General features: G+C 39.3%; 1 protein-coding gene across 5 annotated transcripts in view; it reads left to right on the plus strand.

Moving 5' to 3' along the window:
- The window catches only part of FYB1 (FYN binding protein 1), a 70,344-nt gene that overhangs the window by 20,263 nt on the left and 26,400 nt on the right, over nucleotides 1-23,681 (plus strand). For all 5 annotated transcript variants that reach the window (XM_082074424.1, XM_082074426.1, XM_082074427.1 and 2 more), the window contains exons 2-3: nucleotides 1,960-3,106; nucleotides 23,316-23,496. In XM_082074424.1, coding sequence (XP_081930550.1) covers nucleotides 1,960-3,106; nucleotides 23,316-23,496 — 1,328 coding nt within the window. The remainder of the gene's footprint in view (nucleotides 1-1,959; nucleotides 3,107-23,315; nucleotides 23,497-23,681) is intronic.

Here is a 23,681-nt window from a genome sequence, read left to right on the forward strand (position 1 = left end):
CAGAACATTCTCATTACTGTAGTTTGACACAGTACATTTTCCTAAATTTCAAATGGCAGAGGCACCAGAAGAATCAATTTATTGTTGTAACTTTCAAAAGAAATTAGGTGCTCAATTCACCAAGCAGCTCATCAGATTGTCATTTATAAGTTCTGAAGACCTCAGACACTGAGGTAAAGTGATAGTATCTCTGATGGTTTATATTCTGATACAGAAGTTTAAAAAAAACCCATACATTAGTACAAAGTTAAGAGAAAGAAGAACTTTGTTATTTTCTCTGGCGTTGCGATTAGGTTAACTTTCTGTTTAAGTCAGTAAAATCAGTGCCTTGTGAGGTATTGTGGGAGAAATCTTGAATGGTTACTGATACATATACATCCCTCTGCAGTGTAATTGTGTGTGTGTGAATGCACATGCATCAACCAGCAGTAGATGGCTTAAACCTGATAATCTCCATAGTAAATGAGTATTTCCTCCCTTCCCTATATGTGCAAAAGAGATAACAATATGGTGCTCTGGGGATAAGTTTGATATATGTTTATCTTGTTTCCACTACATTCATTGTAAGTAATTTTGTGGTATAATGTAGCAGCTCAGAAAGACTGAATTTCTTGGTGATATTGAAAGACTTGTGAAAGGCAACCTGAAGTTGAAGAAGTCACAGGTAAAACTACTGCAATGTAACAGGCAACTCATGTAATCTGATACAATCAAACAGAGGGTAAAAGTAGCAAAACCCCAATTTAGAAGCTCTTGTTAATGAAGCAAAAAAAAAAAAAAAAAATGAACACTTGCTGAACTGTACTGAGTGAAGACACAATTCATTCTTCAACCTCTTTCTAAAATTTTCTTCATACCCTTATTTATCATGCTTTGTAGTGATACTCATTTGTTTCCAAACAGCACCCTTCCCAGTTATAACATCCCCATTTTATACCATTAGTCTTACATTTTATAACTTCCCCACACAAAACACATCCCATCCAAACAAGCTGTGAATCGCCAGCATATCTGCCACAGCTGCACCCCTGCTGCCACTGTTGGGTGGGAAAGGACTCCCTGCTGAGGAGGGCTTTTGGAACCCAAAGGTTGTTCCCAGTCCCCATTGGCGCCATCCTTCACTGTGCTGTGTTGTAAGTGTATTGAATTCAAACATATTGAGCTTTTGACCCCAGTTCATATTAAAGACTGGTCCTGAAAGGTATCAAATAGGGTGGACCAATTAAAACATTTTCAGATGAAGGTGGATTTTATCCACTTGGAATTGTTCAACTTGATTTTGGTTTCGGTCTTCTTTTTCTTTTTTTTTTTTTTTTTTTTCCCCGGGAAGGAAAATATCTTTGACAGTATCTGGGTGTGCTGACTGCCATTTTACTCCATGTATTTTCATCTTACATCCACATATGCGTGTTCTTTTTCAGATAAAAAATGGAGAAGATAAAAAAGGTCAAAGTGAGGGTTGGGGAGCAGTAGGGAAGAAAATTGCTGAGAAGGGAAAGAAAAACTGACACACACAGCCCAAACCAGAATATTTTCTGTTTCACAAAGGAAGTTGCAGTTCTCCAAAGAGTTGGCAGGAATAACTCCAGTCTGGTACATAATCCAGGTTCTAGTGCAGCCTATGCTTCTCACTGCAGGACACTCCTATTGTTAGGGTGTTCAGTTTCCAGTTTCAGAAATAAACAGAAATTATGGTATGCCCAGAAGGAGCTGCCTGACCACTCTCCAGAGGCAGTACCTGCACTGAAAATTTCAAAAGATTATACAACCACAGCAAAGATAGAATAAAATGCTCAGCTTGCCTAACCCTACAGGAAGATGTGCTACAATATCTCCACTGCCAATCAGCAGTACTACAAGCCTCAGACCAGGAAACTCTTTAAAGTACAGTATGTGTGAACATTGCAACAGTGACTTTCTCATTGCTGCTCTTTCTTTTTCTCTTCTTTACGCTTATAGGACAGCAAGGCAGATGTAAAGTCACTCATGGCGAAATTTAACACAGGTAGCAGTCCCACAGAGGATGTTTCTGGTAACAGTCGAACCTTCAAAGTCCCAGGACAACCTACCCACACGGGATTACAGACAAGGAAAGCAGCACTTGAGAAATTTGCAAGTCAAGGAAATACAAATTCTTCAGGACCCAGTACCTTTCATAAGCCTGTTCATCCTAAGCCTCCTCTGGCAGTCAAGCCTTCAACTGATGATAAAGCAGAGAAGGATCTAAAGGCACCATATTTGAAACCAGTGGCACAGAAGTTTGGGGTTCAGCTTCAGGCAACTAACAGAGAGAATGATGGAAAATCTGGATACGCTAAACCTCCCACCAAAACCGGTGACTTGACAAAAGAAGAGTCAAAGCCTCTGTATCCAAAACCTGTAGGGAACAAATTCCTTAACTCTGTTCCTCAAGAAAAAGAAAAAAATCCACTGGGAACAAAACCAAATTCAAATTTTGCACCACAGGAGAGTGAAGCAAAACAAGCATTTTCAAAAGTAACTGGAGTTAAGGAAAAGTTCATGTCTGCAACACAAGAAAATGAGCCCAAGCCTCCTTTCTCTAAACCACCTCTTGCACAGAAACCTTCTCTAAACCATGAGGTCTCTCACAAAGAAGACACTTCTAATAAAAATGTTTTCCTGCAAAAAGGACTATCAGGCCCTAAAACAAATATACGGTCTTTTAAAGCAGCAAAGGAAATAGATGAAAATAGTAACTGTGCTGCAGAAGCTCCAGGCAGTCATTTCTCTAACGTCGTTCTGAAACCTACTGGCCATTGGTCCAGCTCAGCCCAAGGCACCCTCAAAAACGTGGAGGAAGAGGCTGAAGAAAAGGGAATGAGTGCAGCCAAGAATGTCTTTCTCAATAAAATCATGCAGGAAGAATCAGGTTCTTCTTCTGCTAAGTTCCGTAAGACAAATACAGCGCTTGCTGCAGAAAGGCCATCAGGTGGATCAAAAGAGAAAGAGGACGGGGACAAGAGCTCAGAAACCCCCAAGCGGAAAGCCTTGCCCCTGCTGTTCAAACTGGGCCAGCCCCCACAGAAGCCCAGCAGACCCCCCAGTGTGGACCTGGAAAGGTTCCGGAAGAGCAGCCCGAAAGACAGTGAGTCTTCTCTGTTCTTGCTTTCTTGGGTATTTGTTTTTTCATGTTTTTAGTTCCCAATTTGTTTCAGGTGGAATTCTGTCTTCTGTTCGGAAATAACATGAGACTTGTGCATTAGACAGACCCCTAAAGCTTTAACCTATGCTTGTGTCTCTTCTATACAGGACAGAAATTAAAATAATATGCTCCCTCAGTGATGAACTTCAGGATTAATGTTTTTTATATTGAGTTTATTTTTTTTCAAAACTATTTGGCTGTAGATATAACTTCTGTCAGGGAGTTTAAGTCTTTTTCTCAGCAGACATTTAAATCCTGACTTCCTATAAATGAAATGTTCAAGTTGTGCATCCTTTCTCAACAGTAACTTCCTGGACAAACCTTGAGGGCCACCAAGATTGTATAATACAACCTGTAGTAATCACTTCTTTTTTTTTTTTTTTTTACCTTTCACAATGACTAATCATAGTGTGACCCTATAAATTAATGTATTTTAAAGCTTGTTTAGAAAGGTAAACACTATGAAAAATTACAGAATCCATGTTCCTATGTGGAGCTGCATCAATTTTTTATCCAGATCTGAATCCAGACTCCAAAAGCATGGACTTAGTATTTCCTGCTATGTTTGCATGATTTCAGTAGTGTGGCAGACTCAATAGCACCTGAGGCTCTGCTTCACTGTTTTTGTGAAGAACTAAGCCTCTGAACTTTCTGATGGTCGTAATCCAGACTAGATTGATGTAAAATTTGAGATGGTCTTGTGCGTGTGATGGGAGTTTCTGTGAACACATATAAAATATCTGGGAGGACAGAAACCCTGTGAAAAAAAAAAATTGCTGTGACACTAATCCTGCAAAGGGGGTTGCCTCAACAGGTTCTTTTCACCACATAAGACAAGTTTAAGCAACGATATAGGCTGTTTCTGAGGCACTCAAAATATGCCCTTGAAATTCTCATGTAAAAATGTGATTTCTTAGACTTAGACCCACAAATCGACTGTAACCTCTTTGAAGGAGAAGTCAGTTTTGTGGAGGTTCTGAATGTCCTTAATTCTCCCTTAAATCACCTCTATTTCAAAATTTTGGATTAGGGTTTTCCTGCAAAGTTTTTTGGCACATTTTGACAAATCTGAAAAGTTAAAATCAGCCACTACACCAATTGACACGTTTCTGTTACAAGTTTTATAGTATAATAGCTGAAGGAGTCTTTCTCTTTTTTCTTGTAGCACTGGGTGCTAGGAACTATGATTGCCGTGGAAATTCTGATCATATATTAAAATGAAAGTTTTAAGATGTATTGGCCTAAAGGAAAGTTGTTCTTGATCTTGGTACATGAGAGAAATAAAGTCAGAAATAAACATTTATAATGGTGTGACATTTTTATGTTGGATTTTGGATTTTTGTGTTTGTTTTGGGGTTTTGTTTGTTTGTTTCTTAATGCACTGTTGTCTACATTGAGCTCTGGAAGCAAAGAATGTATACAAAGCTTGCATATTTTTTTAGCTCAAGTAATTTTAACCAGTTGCGTCCTGCAATGTATTGTGTCAGAGGATACACACAACTAATAATTTCTGATAATGAGGGGCATTTCACCTATGTTGGTCTGCCTTAGCCTTCTCTCTTAGATTTAATTAAATAGATCAAACTTACTCTTAAATTTTCAGTGTAATCAGTGGGAAAGGGAGATGCCCAACGGTTTGATTCAGAGCATTAAAGTTAGATGCCTAATGTAGCTCATGATAGATGCTCTGAATAATTTCACACAGTGCATGTGCAGTACATTACGTACATTCAAGTAATTTAATTGATACAAAATTTGTCATTGTGTCTTCTGTATTTAGAATACAGTATGGCTTGTGCTTTAGCAGGTCTGAATGCACAAAAGACTGGTCTTCATGAGAGAGAAGGCATTCAAAGGGGTTATGAACTGATGAAAAATCTCAGAGCTGACTTTCTCTAATGACAAAAAGCCACACTAAGAGCATAGCATGCATGCAACTACAAGTTCTGTTATTATTCATTCCACTCAAAAAATAAGAGTGCATCAGTAACATAAAATGTAGTTTCTTGTCCACTGCTACATTCTACTTTTCCTGTACTACCTTACAGTAGTGGAAATGTTTTCACAACTCCATGATCAGGGCCAGATCCTCAAATGGTGTAAATTTGTGTATCTCTTTAAAAGAAACTTAACAATTTACAACAGTCTGAGCAGCAGCTGCCCCTTCTCCATAGAACACTGATCAATATTGCTGGCTTTACTGGAGTGCCCAGAGCAGCCTCAAGTAGGAAAGACAGAGTTTTCAGCAAATGACAGCAGCAAATATTTTGATTGAACAAAGTTTAATCTAGTTCTATCTAGCTAGAACTCTGAGAAGTCCTAAAAGAGGCTGGAAACACCCCAAACTGCAATTAGTTCTTCTTTAAAATAGATTTTTAAAGTAATTAGTAGAGGAATCATTTTGCTTCTTAATTTGTTGGTTTTTTGTGGGTTTTTTGTTCATTTGGGTTTTGTTTGTTTGTTTGTTTGTTTGTTTGTTTGTTTGTTTTTTCTGGTTCCCATGCATTTATAGATACAAAGCATTCCTTCATCCTCTTTTTAAACCTGAGGGTTAGAAATTTTCATCCTGTGCATTTAAAATGCATATTGTGAATAAGGCTGCAAGGATAATACCAGAACATTTGCTAGAAGAAGGATCTTCATTTGTCACTACCCAGCACTACCCTAGCCACCAGTCTGGATGAGTTACACGGGGAACACAAGCTAAGGATGTAGCTGCCCAGTGCAGTGGCATAGGTTGTCTTCCAAACACATTGCAGAAAACATTAATAGAACTAAATGGCCTGACATTAACTTATGTGCTTCACAGTCTTTGGGTCACAGCAAGACTGAAATATGTAGGAACAACGTTAATACGAAGCTGTTTGTAGTGGCCCTGAACTGCAGCCTTCCCCTGTAGAGCTGGCACATAGACCTTGATGTTCTGATTGGCTTTAATTAATTAATTTGTGACTTGAATTCTTCACAGAACAATTCTGGTGGAGAGACCAGGTATTCTAGAGTGAATCTTGAACAAACACCTTTTCATCTCAACAAAGCTATTCATCACTCCTGAGTTTCTTGGAACATTAAACTCGAATGACAAAACATATCTGCCTTGGAAAGGCAGTTAAACTGAATTATTTTCTGTCTTTAACCGTCATTTCAAGAATCAAAGTCATGCCAGGAAGATGCCACCCCCACAGCACAAATTCTTCCGGCTCATTACTTTGATAAACAGGAGCTTGCCATAGTTGCCTAGTTCGCTGCTGTGATTCGGGTGCTAAGTAAAAAGAAGAACAAGCAAATGGAAATGGTTTTCCCATCCAGCAAAGCTTTCTGAGGCCTAACCTTGGGGATTTTGATCTGCACTAGGGCAAAAGCTAGGTTTTGGGTCAGCGTTTGAGAAAAGAAAAGCTGCACACATGGTGGCTGTTATACTTGTGCCAGAGGCTTGTGCCTGAGGTGCCGAAAACCTCATATTACCTGATTTAAATAATGAGTTTGAACTTGACTTTCCCAGAAGTATTAATTCACCTGTTTTTCTTTGGTTGCTGTCTCTTCCTCTGAAATCTGTTTTGCTGGTTTTTTTTTGTAATTACTGCACATGAAATAACTTTAAATGTTAGAGGCTGAAGGGCTCACCTTAGATGTAGCAGTCTTAGTCATGTGTGGGAGAAGGATTTAAACTGTCCACCATGACTACATTAAAACTAAGGGATGTTGTTCTGGTGTTGGCCTTGCTTTTGACTAGAAATTTTCACCTGGTCCTGAAAAACTTTTCACAATAAAAGTTCTGTATATACAAGTGTTGTGCTGAGGAAAGTCTGACTATTTATGCGTCACTATTTTCCAGTAAAGGCAGGCTTAAAGAAATTCCTGTCTGGACATGTGAATACAGGGTGCTCTAGTAAATTCCTGTGTTACGTCCCATTACAGTAATTTTCCCTTAGAGTCAATTATATTTACATCAGCTCAGAATCAATGAGATGCACATGCTTTCTCGATTCAGAAAATAATACTAACAATACTGTTCTGTAATAAACACACAAAGTGCAAACAGGGCTTTGTTAGAAAAAAAAAAAAATAAGAGCAACAAAGCCATTTTGCTGAAAGTTTTCCATGTGAGGTCATAACTGTACTGCTGCTTTCAGGGGAGAAGTGCACCTGGGCTGACGATCAGCGGGATTGTGCACGTACAGATGGCCACCCACATAAAGTCAGTTGAAGGCTCAGAGTCCTGGTGCTCTACACACCTCTGAACACCTCATGAATGATCAACACTGGGCCTTCAGCTAGGGAGAGTATTTTGAGTTGTACTGGAAGAAACAAAAGGAAACTCTATTGAATCTAACAGAAAATAATATGTAAGAAAATTCTTATTATTTGTAATTCAGGTTATGGTTGTGTCTGCAGTCTTCGCTGAGGTTCTGTTCTGCAATGGATTGTGTACTCACACATGGCTATTTGAGTTGGGACAAACAACTAGAGCGAAAGGAGGAATTAGAACTTGAAGTGCATTGTCAAAGTTATCAGAACACCCTGTTGGCAAATTAATTAACGATCAAGCACCACTCTTGAGGGTGGCAGATGTCTCAACTGTCTTTGCAAGGCTCCTTAGAACCAGGCAGTTGTTGTTCTTGCTTGACAGCAAGATGAAAGAGCAGCTTTCAAAGTTATAAAGAACAGGGTATTTTTTTTTTATCACAGGATGTCACTGCTGTTTACTGCAGAATCTCAACTTAAAAGGTCAATGTAGGTTTTCTTTTTTTACCTCAGTGCTCAACTGGATAAAGTTACACAACAGCTCAGTATTAAGGTGCAAGGGGATAAATATAACTAAAACTTGAACCACATCATCTGTTTCTAACTCAGATTAAACTAAAAGTAGGTGACAATATCAAACAACACCGCTCCTGGGTGTGGTGGAGGTAGCTGTGTGTAAAGATGTGATACCTCTGTTTCCACAGGTGAGCTACAGCATGCCATAAAAACCTGTACAGCTCAAGAAAGTGTCAAAATTATAATTTCAGAATAGCACGATAATTACGTGCAACACAATGCCTGCCTTTTGCTATACAGAGCTAAAACATTACATTTTAAGCAAGATCAGAAATGTACTGAAGATAGACTAGTTGTGGGGATGTGAAGACCTGCAAGGATTTTTAACTAGTCATTTATTAGATTTAATGATGTTGATGTATATTGTTTTTGGTCACCTATGCATTTACATGAAAACTGTGGAAGTGAGTTGAAATTATGATCATATAGATCTGCCAAGAAATTAACTTTGCAGGATCTGCTTGAAGCAACTGCAAAATATGGACGAGTAGTTGTATGTAGACTTTAGTAGAAAAGAATGTAAAAGCTCTTCAGCATTCATTTAAGGCCATTCCTCTCTCTTCTTCTCTGAAAGTGAGAGAACCCAAATGATTCTTCTTTCAGCAGCATTATACTGAAATATTTTGCAACTCTGAGAAAAAGGAAAATCAATTGTTGAAGTTCCTATAAATTAAGAACAATACTTAGCTGAAATGTAGTCAAACTTGTGCTTTTGTCATGAAAATCAGACCGCAACATAAGAAATCTCACACACTGCACATTATTTGGTACAAGTTACACATGCAATGACAGTGTGGTTCTGACCCTGAACGAGTTGTCTCGCTCATGGGATTAGTATAAGATCAGTTTCAAAAAAGAAGTTTAAATTCATCATAATTTCAATATTATTTCTTTGGCCATCTTTCAATAGTTCAACCTGTCAGTTCCAAAATACCAGTTGAATTAAATTTCCCTCGATCTTTTTGCTCACATCTTCATTCTCCAGCTATAATTACATCCACAATAATTATAGAATATGCATTAAGACTGAATTTTTTTAAAAGTGAAGAGTGGATATATGCTTTCGGTCTTCTTCAGTCAAGAGATAATTTTTTTTCAGATTTTTGAAGAGCCTCCACAGCAAAGAATATTAATGCTATGAGGAAACCCTGGCACACTGAAGTTTTTGAAACATTAACTTTAACTGGTCAAGGAGTCACCATATAATTCTGCTAAAATATGTGGACAAGACTACAAACGAAACTGCCAGTATGGCTTACAGTACTGAAAAAGATAAATCACTGCAATTCAAAAATGAATGCAACCATGCAGATAAAAGTATGAATGAGACAAGTTATTTATCTGCCTAAGGAAATCGATAAAGCTAATCCAAGTTATAGATAAAATAAGACTTGAGGGAAACAAACGTTTAGTATTTTCCTGCAGAAAATTGTTCTGGGTACAACTTGATCTTGTTGTGCATTAGAAAGCAAAAGTGAAAAAAACCCAACATTGCAAATTAGTATGTAAATTCATTACCATTGATTATTTCCTTAGCTACAACACTCTGCAATATCTTTCAAATAACTCAATGTGTATATTTAGTTATAAAGGAATAAAACATATCTTTCAACAAGCCACCAGAGAACAGTTCTCAGCTGTGAATTGTCATAGCTTCTGCAATTGGCACATTCATAGATCTTCCCCTAAAGATCTCCATTTTTGTTTGCTCGGTCTCATGTGGCACACTTGTTTCCTTCCAGATGATCTGACTGTAGTAAAATTAACAGTACAGTAGGGGTTGTTATATCATAGTATGGATGCACAGAAATATATTTTTAACCTACAAAGTCACATAGGAAGAGGCACTTGCCTTGACACCTGGAGACTGCCTCCAATAAGAAAGAAAGAAGGGTAATTGTAGTAGGCGATTCCCTTCTGAGAGGGACAGAGGGCCTAATATGCAGAGTTGATCCTCATCACAGGGAAGTATGTAGTCTACCAGGAGTTCGGATCAGGGTCATCACCAGGACACTCCCCACCTTGGTGCACCCAACAGACTACTACCCACTGCTGATCTTCCAGACAGGTAGAGAGGAAGTTGCATCCCGTAGTTTGAGAGGAATGAAGAAAGATTTCAAGGCCTTGGGATGGTTGGTGGAAGAGCCTGGGGAACAAGTTATTTTCTCTTCTCTCCTTCCATTTTTGGGTGTCGACGTGGGATGGAATAGAAGAATTAAGTCCATAAATGATTGGCTACAAGACTGATGCTACAGGCAGGGCTTTGGATTTTTGATACTGACTGGTTTTATAAGACACCAGTCCAGACAGTGATACATGCAAAAGATTTATCTTACTGGGGCAAAAGGATGCTGGGACAGGAATTAGCAGGGCTCATTTAAACTTTAACGCTCAGCTTTAAACTAGATTTGAAGGGGGATGGAGGTTTAGCTGGGCTCGCACAAGTGGGCCAGCGCTCTAGAGTTGATGAAGACTGGGAGGCCTCCCATCCCCCTAGGGTGAAATCAGTGTGCTTAGCTTGCTCCCTGAAATGCCTGTACACCAATGCACGCAGCATGGGGAATAAACAGGAGGAGTTAGAAACCTGTGTTCAGTCAGGAGATTATGATCTGCTGGCAGTTACAGAAACATGGTGGGACAGTTCACATGACTGGAATGTGGTCATGGATGGCTATGTTCTTTTCAGGAAAGACAGGCCAGCAAGGCAAGGTGGTGGAGTTGGTGGTGGAGTACTCACTGTGTTGAGGATTGTCCAGGGGCTGATGAGGAACGAGTTGAGAGTCTATGGGTGAGAATTAAGGGGCAGGCTGGCAGGGGTGATACTGTTGTGGGTGTCTATTACAGGCCACCAGATCAGGGTGAAGAAGTTGATGAGGCCTTCTACAGGCAACTGAGAGCAGCCTCACAATTACAGGCCCTGGTTGTTGTGGGGAATTTTAACTACCCTCATGTTTGCTGGAAGGGCTACTCAGCCAGCCAGCCACAGTCTTCTGGTTCCTCCAGTGAACTGATGATGCAAATGGTGGAGGAGCCAACTAGGAGGGGTGCACTGCTGGACCTGATCCTCACTAACAAAGAGGGTCTGTTTGAAGCAGCAAATGTTGAGGGTTGCCTTGTCTGTAGCAACCACAAGATGGTGAAGTTCAGGATCTCATGTGGCAGGAATAGAATACCAATCAGAATCACAACCCTGGACTTCAGTAGGGCAAACTTTGGCATTTTCAAGCAATTGCTAAGGGAAATCCTGTGGGAAAGGGTACTTGAAGGTAAAGGGGCCCATGATAGTTTGTTAGCATTCATGGACTCCTTCTTCCAAGCTCAAGATCAGAGCATCCCGACACATAGGAAGTCAAGGAAGGGAGGCAGAGGACCTACTTGGTTAAACAGGGAACTGCTGGGCAAACTCAAGTGGAAGAGGAGAGCTTATAGATCATGGAAGGAGGAGCTGGTCACTCAGGAGGAATATAAGGCTGTTGTCAAAGGATGTAGGGAGGCAACTAGGAAAGTTAAGTCCTCCTTAGAATTAAGCCTTGTGAGAGGGGTCAAGGACAACAGAAAGAGCTTCTTCAAATACATGGCAGATAAAACTAACACCAGAGGCAATGCAGGCCCACTGATGAATGAGGTGGGTGCTCTGGTGGCAGAAGATACAGAGAAGGCAGAGTTACTGAATGCCTTCTTTGTCTCTGTCTACACTGCCAGAGGGTGCCCTGAGAAACCTTGTACCCCTGAGGCCCCAGAGGAAGGCAGGACAATGGAGGAGTTTGCCTCCATTGATGAGGACTGGGTTAGGGAGCAATTAAGCAATCTGGACATCCATAAATCCATAGGTCCAGATGGAATGCACCTACGGGTGCTGAGGAAGCTGGCTGAAGTCAGTGCTAGGCCACTCTCCATCATCTTTGCTATGTTATGAGAAATGGAAGAGGTGCCTGAGGACTGGAGGAATGCAAATGTCACTTCAGTCTTCAAAAGGGGCAGGAAGGAGGACCCGGGTAACTATACACCAGTCAGCCTCATCTCCACCCCTGGAAAGGTGATGGAACAATTTATCCTTGGTGCCATTTCAAGGCATATCAAGGATAAGAGGGTCATTAGGGGCAGTCAACATGGCTTCACCAAGGGGGAAGTCATTCTTAACCAACCTCATCGCCTTTTATTAGGACATAACCAGGTGGACAGATGATGGCAAAGCAGTGGATGTGGTCTATCTTGATTTCAGTAAAGCATTTGACACAGTCTCCCAAAGCATCCTCACAGATAAACTGAGGAAGTGTGGTCTGGACAACCAGGTAGTGAGGTGGACTGTGAACTGGCTGAAGGAAAGAAGCCAGAAAGTTGTGGTCAATGAGGCAGAGTTCAGTTGGAGGCCTGTATCTGGTGGAGTGCCTCAGGGGTCGGTACTGGGACCAGTACTATTCAATATACTCATCAATGACTTGGATGAGGGAATAGAGTGCACTGTCAGCAAGTTTGCTGGTGAGACCAAACAGGGAGGAGTGGCTGACACACCAGAAGGCTGTGCTGCCATCCAGAGACCTGGGCAGGCTGGAGAGTTGGGTGGAGAAAAATTTAATGAAATATAACAAGGGCTAGTGTAGAGTCTTGCATCTGGGTAGGAACAACCCCAGGTTCCAACATGAGTTGGAGAACAATCTATTAGACAGCAGTGCAGGGGAAAGGGACCTGCGGGTCCTGGTGGACAGCAGGATGACCATGAGCTAGCACTGTGCCCTTGTGACTAGGAAGGCCAATGGCATCCTGGGGTGTATTAGAAGGGGGGTGGTTAGTAGGTCGAGAGAGGTTCTCTTCCCCTTCTACTCTGCCCTGATGAGACCGCATCTGGAATATTGTGTCCAGTTCTGGGCCGTTCAGTTCAAGAAGGACAGGGAACTGCTTGAGAGAGTTCAGCACAGGGCAACAAAGATGATTAAGGGAGTGGAGCATCTCCCTTACGAGGAAAGGCTGAGGGAGCTGGGTCTCTTTAGCTTGGAGAAGAGGAGACTGAGGGGTGACTTCATTAATGTTTATAAATATGTAAAGGGTGAGGTTCATGAGGATGGAGCCAGGCTCTTCTTGGTGACAACCAAGGATAGGACAACGGGCAATGGGTACAAGGTGGAACACAAGAGGTTCTACTTCAATATGAGAGGAAACTTCTTCTCAGTGAGGGTGACAGAACACTGGAACAGGCTGCCCAGGGGGGTTGTGGAGTTTCCTTCTCTCGAGAAATTCAAAACCGGTCTGGACACCTTCCTGTGTAACCTCATCTAGGTGTTCCTGCTCCAGCAGGGGGATAGGATTAGATGATCTTTCAAGGTCCCTTCCAATCCGTGACATTCTGTGATTCTGTGGTTTTTCTCATGCATACACTGGTGGTCTAGGTATGGATTCTTGAGTCAACCATACCTGCAGATGACTAGGCTAAATCCCATTGTGTCAGCTACAGCCATCCCTGAGGAGAGACTTCAGAACCTGAGGTGCAGAACTTAGGACTCTTAAAATAAACCACGTGAATGCATCTGATAATTTTGCTGAGTAAACCTAAACAATCACTTACTAGCAATTCCAAATACATGTTGACATGCAGTTTGAATTGTTTCAAGGCTACTTGTGGTTAGAATCACAGTATATGCCAGATATATTCTATCAATAGGCCTGGGCTTCTGCAAAGAACTGAGTGAAACACATGACATGTTATACTGTATTAGAATCTAGTGTCCACCCTACAGCAGGTTCAGTGCTGGATGAGTTTAACCCAATGTCTCTGGGCTTGCACCACATACAAAAGGAATCTTTGTGAAGGAATGTTCAGAACACTAGTTAGAAATGAGAATTGTAAGGAGGTGAAAAAAAAGACAGTTATGAAGGAAGGTGACAGATAGGAAACTGCTAGAGATACAAACAGTAAAACTGATGGAACTGAATAATTCTCTCTGCTTATTTATGTTACGTTGTTTTAGTTTTTGAAATTTTGTTATTTCCTACACTTGTTTTGATGCACATGAAGAAACACTTTTGATGAACTTTCATCATTTGTTTGCATTACATGTATGACAGTACACAACCAGCTCTGGTGTTCCAAAGCTGTAAGTATTCTGAAGCCTGTCCATATCCTAGAAAATAATGCAAATATAAATTATATTAATAATTTACATTTAGCTCTCAATAAGAATGATACGAACTGGCTGAAGGTTTCCCATTCTTTAACTTGATATGTATGTTGCTGAAAATCTACTTTGCAACTAATGGTAGCAAAGAAATGTATCCAGCATATCACATTGCTTTATAGGCAGCTTTCTAGTAAACCCAGAAAACAAAACAAAACAAACAAACTAACACAGCTTTTTTACCAAATATGCAAAAATATTGTGGTGATGAAGTTCTGGACATGTTGCTGGTACCATTATTGAAGAATGCATCTTGAACCTTAAAGATCTCATGTTTCGCTAGCTCCAAAAAATTGCTTTGTAGTCTATTTACTCATACTTACAAGAATGTTTAGCATGTACTTTCTCTTTGAGCTGGGAAGTCTGAATTTCTCTTTATAGTTTAAATAATATTTTCTTAGTGGCTCACAGAAGTAAAACTATGTGGTATGTGTAGTGCTTCAATTTGACAAAATATGTACAATACAGGAACAAGTATTTCTATCTTTTTATTTCCTAGACCTATTTGGTTCAGAGGAAGAAACAGTTTTAATGAACCTTTCTCTTTTGGCTGCATTACATGGATAACAATGCACAAGTTATTAAGCTGACTAATTAAGTTAGTCATCCAAATAGTTCATTATAGGAAACAGCCCAGTTGTTCCTGAAAGCTTTGATCTTAATTATTAAATATTAAATTAAATATTCAGTACTAATAGAGATAAACAAAATATTGAGCTTTTCACAGTAAAAATGTTAGGAAGCTTTTGAAACAGTATAGTAACAATTGTATCCTAAAAGTTTTATTTTATTAATGGATCGGTTTTCACTCAAAATAGAACCCTCCTAAAATGTGCACATTGGAACAACGATGTTCCTTTTTTGAAGATCCTGAAGAGAAAATGAACAAAACTGACTATTTGAAGCAAAAAAAAATTCAATGGATGGAAACTTTTATGCAACTAACATTTTATATACCAGTCTTTATACCCTAATGATAAATTTTTAACTTGAGTTGCATGCTATGTATGATGTAACTATTTCTCAGATTGAAGAATAGGTTTATGAAATTATCATCTCCATCACCATTTTGTTGGTTTGGGAAAAACAGTCACATTTAAGTACATTTCTTCCAGTATATTTTCTTTTGTTTGCCTTTGTATCATATATATTTTCTTTGGCCTTATCTTTCAAATATATATGATTTACTAAAGATTTATTTTCAGCTATTGCTATCTTACATGTCCTCCATCACTGAATACTACCAATTGCTGTTCTTTCTTCTTGCATATGAAATAATACCATGCATTATAAAATTACCTGGATCAGGTTCATAAATATTTCTTATTAAAAAAAAAAAAATCATTTTCATTAGAAAATGAAAAGTTTCACCTATACTTCAATTGGGAATTAATTTTGTGATCCTCTTTAGATAAGAATAGGCTTCTGTGCACGTTTGCATATCTGTAATTTGAAATTATTTTCTTCATGCCAGTCAGCACTGCCCAGACAAAGCATTCTGAACCTCATATTTAGTCATGATATAAGTCTCAGTCCCATGAGCCTTTATGTACCATAGTACTTTGGATGAAACCTGTAGGTTTTCTTTCGGAAGTAAGATTATGTGTGTGCTTAATACTTTTCAGCTGTGAGCCTTAAATGTAGATTTAGATGCTCACTTTTGTGTATTGTTTATCCTTCATCTTTTTGCCTCTACATTCTGACACTGAATGGGAAAACCCCTCCACCAGGTATGTGCCTGGGATTTAATATGTCATCTCTATGTCACTTTGAGAATGTAAGGCACTGAATGGGTGTTATGTGAAATAACCTTGAGGTAGTCAGTGCATTTGCTCTGAAAACATGATTTCCTAATTGAGATTAATAAGAAGTTCTGCTTGAAAAATGACAAATTCTCTACCTGTTCTGATCATGGTGTATGAGCAACAACCAGCAAAATGGTCTTAAAATGGATGGAGACCAGCACTAGGTCTCTGTTTTCAAAATTTCCCCTTTTTTTGGAGGTGATTACCTTTGTACAAAGCTGAAAAAGCAGCTTCATGATCTAACTGGAAGTAGACTCAGGAGAAATGAGGAGAATAAAGAAGGAGGAAACAACAAAAATATTGTACTCGGGCATTTCTTAAAGGGGGGTCTGGGCTCAAGTAGGGCAATAGTTTTCAAAGTGTGATCCGTGTCTTAAATAATCATTGAGGCTCTGTTGTTATGGTATATCTAACAACAGCATGATCAAAAGCACAGAGTTTCACTAACGTTGTAAGTTTACCTGCTTACTTTGAGCAGCTTGAAGCAGCGTAATTGTGAAACCTGAGACCATGGCTTGTATCTAAATGAATATGCAGATTAGGGAAGCAGAACAGCAAGAGCTCTCTGCAAGCTATGAATAAAGTAGAAAGTGGGTGATCAGCTGCTGCAGATGTTGTTGCAAGTTCTTAGCAAACCTGTAAAACCCGGAAAGCTTCTCATATCTTGCATGCAGAAATAGTGAAGTGTTTTGCAGTAAAACTGAAAACAAATGTTACACTTGCAGAGTAGCTTAAAATAATTTTGTTTTATAAAAGGACGCTTCTTTCAAAATGCAAAACTTTTGGCCATGTAACTGATTGAAAAATCCTGAAGTCCTTTTTTATAAAGACTAAAGAAATTCATTAAGAATTTTAAAATTCCAGCCATTCATTCCTGTGGAATGTTTGGATTCTCTTCACAGTAGCTGACCATTGTCAGATTTTACTTACATTAATAAAAGCAGGAGGGGAAGAACCCTCATCAGTAGCACACTGCATAAGGTGTTTAAGGGAACAGGGTCTTGCCAAAGACTGTACTCTAGGCCAAAGAAAGAGTGAGATGCACTGCTTATTAGAACACAAAGTAGAGAAACAGTTTTTCTCTTGTATGTGCAAGAGACTGCCTTGTATAGTGGGGACTTTTTTACATATGTCTGTTACTATGTATTTATGGAGAAGTAGCTGTTATCAGGGTGAACCTGAAATTGCAGATAGTGTGATACACATTGCTGTTCAGTTTCAGTTTTGTTTAGTATGTATTCTTGGACTAGAAATTTCTATGTCAAGTCAATGGATGGCTTAGATGCTACAGCTTGGTAAATTAAACATAATTAAGAGTTAAGTCTTACAGGTAAGTCTGGACTGTGTAGAAACTGGAGACCAGATTAACGCATTTGCAAGAGAGTGTGTTCCTGATAAGATGCAATACAGCTATTCTGAGTTAACCAGATTTTTTAAGCACTATTGACTTTGGGAACAGGCATACATTATTGCTGCAGTCCAGCCAAGGTTTGAGACAAATCAATAGCTGAAGCCAGACCACACTCTGCCAGGAGGGGATAGTTTCCTGCTTCAAGGAAGATTCTTGAAATTATTATTTGTCATTGTTGCCAGCTAAAATCTTTGTGCAAAGTAATGGCATTCTGTTGCAGTACAGGTTGAATTGATCAGCAGGGTTTACATCTTCAGCCAATGGAGGCTGAGCTGCATGTGTGGGTGCTAAAAATGTGTGTGTGGGGTTGTTTTGTTTTGTCTTTGTCTGTCTGCTTGGTTTTAGTTGTTTGTTTGTGGAGGGGTTGTTTGTTTGTTTTGTGTTGGGTTTGGTTTTTTTCTTTTTTCTTTGACTGCTTCTCTTCTCCTCAGGTTAATGAGTTACTGTTCTTCATCTGTGCACCAATCTCTCAGACAAGCAGTGAGATACCCTAGTATTTTGGGACATGATAAATAGAAACATTTCATTTCAGATTAAATCAGTATAGGAGCCCACATTACACTCAAAGATTACACCAATTTATTTTATGATTTTTAAAAGGACTGGGGAGACCTGGCCCTGGCCAAAGTACTGCTTCCTATCAGAATCCTATCCCACCAAGTATGCTTGTTTCATGTATTCCTCTAATAAGGACTCCAGGCACTGATGAGTTTTCCCTTCAGTTTGCCACATATTTCTGGTACTAGAATCTCAGAACAGAGTAATATAGCACCTCAGGACAGCACTGAAGATTTTAGCAAGGTGAGAATGGATATCTTCTTCTCACCCTGCCATTAAACATGCTTTTTACTACATAGAGTACATGAGTTTCAAACAGCTGGACTTATTTTGGACTTTTTGCTTCTTTCTCTGTGAGTTCACACAGCAGAGGTGTTGAAATGCTAGAGTACTGTTATAAGCAGGTTGATTTCTCCCAAGATTCTTGAGTACAAAATATCTGGACATGAAGGACATTGAAGCACTAGAGAGAGTTCAGAGAAGGGCAACAAAGCTGGTGAGGGGTCTGGAACACAAGTCTGATGAGGAGCAGCTGAGGGAGCTGGGGCTGTTCAACCTGAAGAAAAAGAGGCCGAGGGGAGACTTTATCGTGGTCTACAACTATCTGAAAGGAGGTTGTAGCATGGAGGGTGTTGGTCTCTTCTCCCAAGTAGCAAGTGATAGGACAAGAGGAAATGGCCTCAAGTTGTGCCAGGGGAGGTTTAGATTGGATATTAGGAAAAAAATTCTTCATGGAAAGGGTTGTCAGGCATTGGAACAGGCTGCCCAGGGAAGTGGTGGAGTCACCATCCCTGCAGGTGTTCAAAAGATGTTTAGACAAGGTTCTTAGGGACAAGGTTTAGTGCTAGAGTTGGTTAGGTTATGGCTGAAGTGGATGATCTTGAGGGCCTCTTCCAGCTGAAGTGATTCTATGATTCTATGAAGTGGAGACGGGGTCTACCTCTAGATGTTATGTTACTTACTAAAGGGGTATCAGTATTTTTCTTTCACAAGCCAAAATTGGGAAGGGTCAAAGTCACAAGTTTTACATCAAGACAACTTCAGTGTCCTCAACTTCCTGATAAATAAACATTTTCCAAGAATGTAAGTGATCTGTTGGTCACTGCATGTAGGAAAGTTGTTTGAGAAAGTTCCCTAAGAACACAAGAGAAGTGTTTGCAGTGTTTTCTGTGCATTTCTGCTGTAAGTGCTGGAGCTCTTGGCATGATTAAAGAAGTTTAACACCACATGCAGCAATGTACTGGGATATTTGGTACTTTGAATGGACATTGCTATGGCAAGTTTCTCTTAGCCACTGTACAGCTGCAGAGGTTTTGAGGAACTAATTCCTTTTCATCCGTTATTTCATTTCTTTGTGAAGGGCTTCAGTTTCTGCATCTGTTTCCTCAGGGTGGCATAGTGTTAAAGCTGGGAGTCCCAAGAAGACAGATAGGGCTATTTGGAAACTATGGTTGTAGTGGTCAAAGCCACCACACAGTGGTCCTTAACACAGTTTCCTGTGATGAGAGTGCCTTGAGTGCGTGCAAAGTCAGGGTGTAGTTTCAGTTTGATTCTTTTTCTGAGTATCTGGAGCTGACTTCCGTTCCACTACCATCACAGAGCCTTTCCATGTCCTCAGAGTACCAAGTACTTCAGAGACATAAAAAAATGGAACTGAAGTCAAAATGAAAAAATAGGAAACGAAACACTACCGAAACATTATGATAGCTTTGGCTCTACAGGCCTGATAATAACAGCTCTTTCATACTGAATGTCACCTTCCTACCCAGCTCATCCCCTTGTTTTCGGTATCAGAATTTAAACAGTTTACACTCACATCAGTCTCAGTAAGTGTAAGTGTAGGTAATTACAACTCTAAAGGCAGGAAAGAGTCAGTTCTAACAGTTAGAAAATAAAAAAGCAGTGTTTCCATGATCATTTAGTTATTGTTAGATTCTAACAATGTGTACAAGTTAAAAGGGACAGGTTGTTCTGCCCTTATACTTAAAAATAAGCACTTAGTCTAAAACGCATGTGGTATCCTTTCCTGGCTCAGTTTCCTATTGCCTGGATTCGGCTTTCAAGAGGCATTGGATGGAAGAAGTATTATGCCCAGAGACTTAGGCAGAATTTTTACTTTAGTCCTACAAACTAGTCACAAAGAAGTAACACTGTATGACGACATAATGCATGTATGCATGATGTGCATGTACACAACACTGTGTTAGGGCAACATAAATATAACCGTGGAAAAACTGATATAGAATTCCCTTTTAAAACACACACAAAAAAATGAGATATCAATTAACATTGCTTTTGTGGGGAAAAAACTAAAACACAACAAAACGTTCTGGTTGCTTTTTTTTGGTTAGAATCTGCTTAAAATGATTCAGCTGCAGATACATGTTTAGATTGTCAGTGCTATCTTTGTTGTGGATTCTAGAACAGTAAGAGATTATAGCTGACAAAATCTGTGGATTAATAAAGACTGTGAAGAGTTAAATGCGAACACACAGTCCAGAAAGACTCAAATACAACAGGAGCACAATCATGTCTAATCTTGGCTCATTTAAACAAAAGGTTTCCTTTATTCAAATGCTCACATACATGTAGAATGAAGAAATGTAAATCATACCTGTGAAAGTAGTGTAATGCCTTGGGAAAAAATCTAGACATCATAAACAACTCTACAGCTGAGTAAAAACAATGATGTGACAGAAAAATCTAATATATAATTGTTGTTAGCCTGTAACCTTACATTGCTGGAGTTTTACCCTTAAGGAATCTACATATAGTTACAAAGTTTTTGAATAAAAGCTCTTTGCTAATTGGCTTTAGCTCGATATTCAGGTGTCTGCGCTTCCAAAACAGGAGAATGGACAATGATCAGAGAAAATATTGAAAACTTCTGGATGTGATCAGTAGAGATACGGCCAAATGAAGAACGACTTGTAATTGTCATCACTGCATGCAGCAGACAAGTGTATGCTGTGTAGAGTTCCAGTGCCAGATTTTTTTAAATTCAGTAAAGATTAGAGAGATTACAGAAATAGCTACAAATTAATAGCTAGATAGAAAAAAAAAAAAAAAATCTCTGAGATTATATTTAAAAGGTTACTGGTTACATTCACTGGTATCAATACCTTATGGGTAGAAAACAGTGGTTATAAAAAGGCTTTCGATCCAGTAAGCAAAGATGGAAATAAAAGTAATAGAACCTGAAGCCTGATGAACTTAGAAAACAATATGATGCAGATTTTATCAGTGAGCAAACTTAACCAAACAAACTCTGTAGTGGTACATTCTTTCTCTCATCTTCAAACAAGCATGCCACCTTTCTGGAAGACAAGTTTTAGCCAAATAAAAGGGCAAGTATTTTAAATGTGTTGTCTTATAAAATACAGGACAACAAACAGAGGATGTTGTCATTGAATTGGAAGGAACGTAAAGAAGTTGCTTGTTCCACCCTTATATGTAGGGTAAGAACAACAAGAACTTGTTCCTGTCATCAGTTTTTCCTGCTTTTTCAATATGGACCTCAAACCATGGAAATTCCACATTATTAGACTATGCCTTCTAACAAATCATGTTGGCCTTTAAGCACATTATTTCTTGCCTTTTCCACCATGGAAATAAAAAAAAAAAATCCCTTTCTTCTTTGACAGACTTAGGTATTTATTTTTTTCTACCTCAGTCTTATCATACTTTTCTAAACAATCACCATTTGTTCAATATCTCCAGGAATTCGTGTTTTCTAGACCTCTAATAATTCTCTCTCTTCTTTGGGCTCTCTGCAGCTGGCACACATTAACCCTGCTGTAACCTCCTCAATACAAAGTGAAAGGATTATTTCACTTTAGGGTTATATTTTTGAATAAAGTGATGAAAAGATATGCAAATAAAAAGATATGTGATACCATACAACTTTAATATTGGCACATCATAAATTGTAAGGGTCTGCTTTTGCAAGATTAAAGTTCCTTAACAAAAACAACAGGCTTCACCTGTGAAATCAGGAGCACTGGGACTTTCACTGTTGTTCAAGTAATGGAGGAACTTAACAGGTTTCAAATGCACTGTTGTTGACAGGTATGTTGACAAGTTGCTCCAATCAGCCATGAAGCCAAATTTATACAGAAATTTTTGAGTTCTGTGTTAGTAAACTGAAAAACTGCCAAGACTTGGTAATTTTGCTTTGATTGGGGTCCTTCTAATAGTTACCAATTCCCCTTCTCCTGCCTATCCCAAGGACAGAATTTCAGACTCCTAAGAAGCTAAAGAAAGCCCTTTCAGCAATTTTTTCTAACTTTTAGTCTTGATATTAAGCATTGCTAAATATTTGTCATTGTTCTGTGTCTAAGTCACTTTATTCCGATGTAGTCAAAGTTTGTTTTTCTTGACAAGATTTTGTTGACAAGATCCCTACCATACAGGTGTGAACTTGAAGAAAATTTCTAGAAGACAAGAGGGCTTTTTTTCAGTTGTAATTGGTTTTAACTGAACGGTGAATTTGCTTTTTCCTTCTGCTCTCCTCTTCCTTAGATTTTTTCGGACTTCCCTCCAGTCAGCTGGGGACAATTCTTTCTGGGTAGCTTTTAATCCACTTACGATACTTGAAATAAAATTCTAGGTTTGACATCGTCGCATCCAAACAGTGATTTCATTTGGTTGCTTTGAATAACTTCTCTCAGAGTGAACTCTCAAAGCAATGGTTACTACGGTTTGGCTGTGGCTTGTACATGGAGCATGAATTCAGCAGCACAGATGCACAGCAGCCCACTCACGTAACTACGGCTTCTGTGCCTGGTGCATTGTGTTATCATGTTCTTAAAGTTGCACCTGTTTGTTGAGGGTGTAGCTACTTTGCAGCTTCTCAAACTGCCACTTTTCTAGTATAGGCTTGTTAAAAAATTAAGTCCAGCCTTTTACAACTTAAGTTACGAAGGTATTTGAGGATGCACAGAGACCTGTATGCCAAAATATCTTTTCTTCTCTTACCCCTTCCCTTGAAACTCTGTCTCTGAGCAAGGAAAACTCCAGCAAGACTGTATCAGAGCTCATGTGAAACTCTGCAGCTGCTCTTTTCAAGCAAATTGTAGAATCAAATGATGATTTAGTTTTAAAGCACACGAGTTTATATACTGAATGAACTGGTGAGTTTTTTTGTCTTGTTCATGCCTTAGCAAAGACTTTTTCAAGGCCTTCTATAAACAATACATTCTTCTAGACAGTGTCTCTCTAGTCTAGTAAGATAAGGCACTAAATATATCTAAGAAGCAGGTTGAACAAAATATATTCACTCTGGGGTATGTGCAGTACTGATATTTTATCCTAATTCTTCATGTAAACACTAAAGCTTCTTTCTCAGCTGTTTACTAGATAAATACAGACTGTTCTGCTTTTTTCAGGCCCTAAAGATGAAGGTTCAAAACAGACAGCACCCTCCTCAGCAGCTGTCTCCCAACCTGTACCTCCACCACACTGTGCCACCCAGTTTCCGCCTCCTCCACCAGCCTCTCACCCATCTCTGCAGTCCTCATCAGCTCCCAGCCTGCCGCCCCGGAACATCAAGCCCAGCTCTGAAACAACGTAAGTGAATGTAAACACCCACATTTTTTCCCACCTTTTTCTGCCAATTACTTTGCTCATGAAGCAGCAGATTAAGGCTGCAGGTGTCCCATGTTTCTGGGGGAGTGAGGTCCCACCCCACTTTCCTTGTCGTACCCTGTCCTTGGCCTATTTGGAATTAATTTTAACTTGAACCTTCCATCCGT

This window comes from Streptopelia decaocto (genome assembly GCF_964273445.1).
Source record: "Streptopelia decaocto genome assembly, chromosome: Z".
Lineage (NCBI taxonomy): Eukaryota > Metazoa > Chordata > Aves > Columbiformes > Columbidae > Streptopelia > Streptopelia decaocto.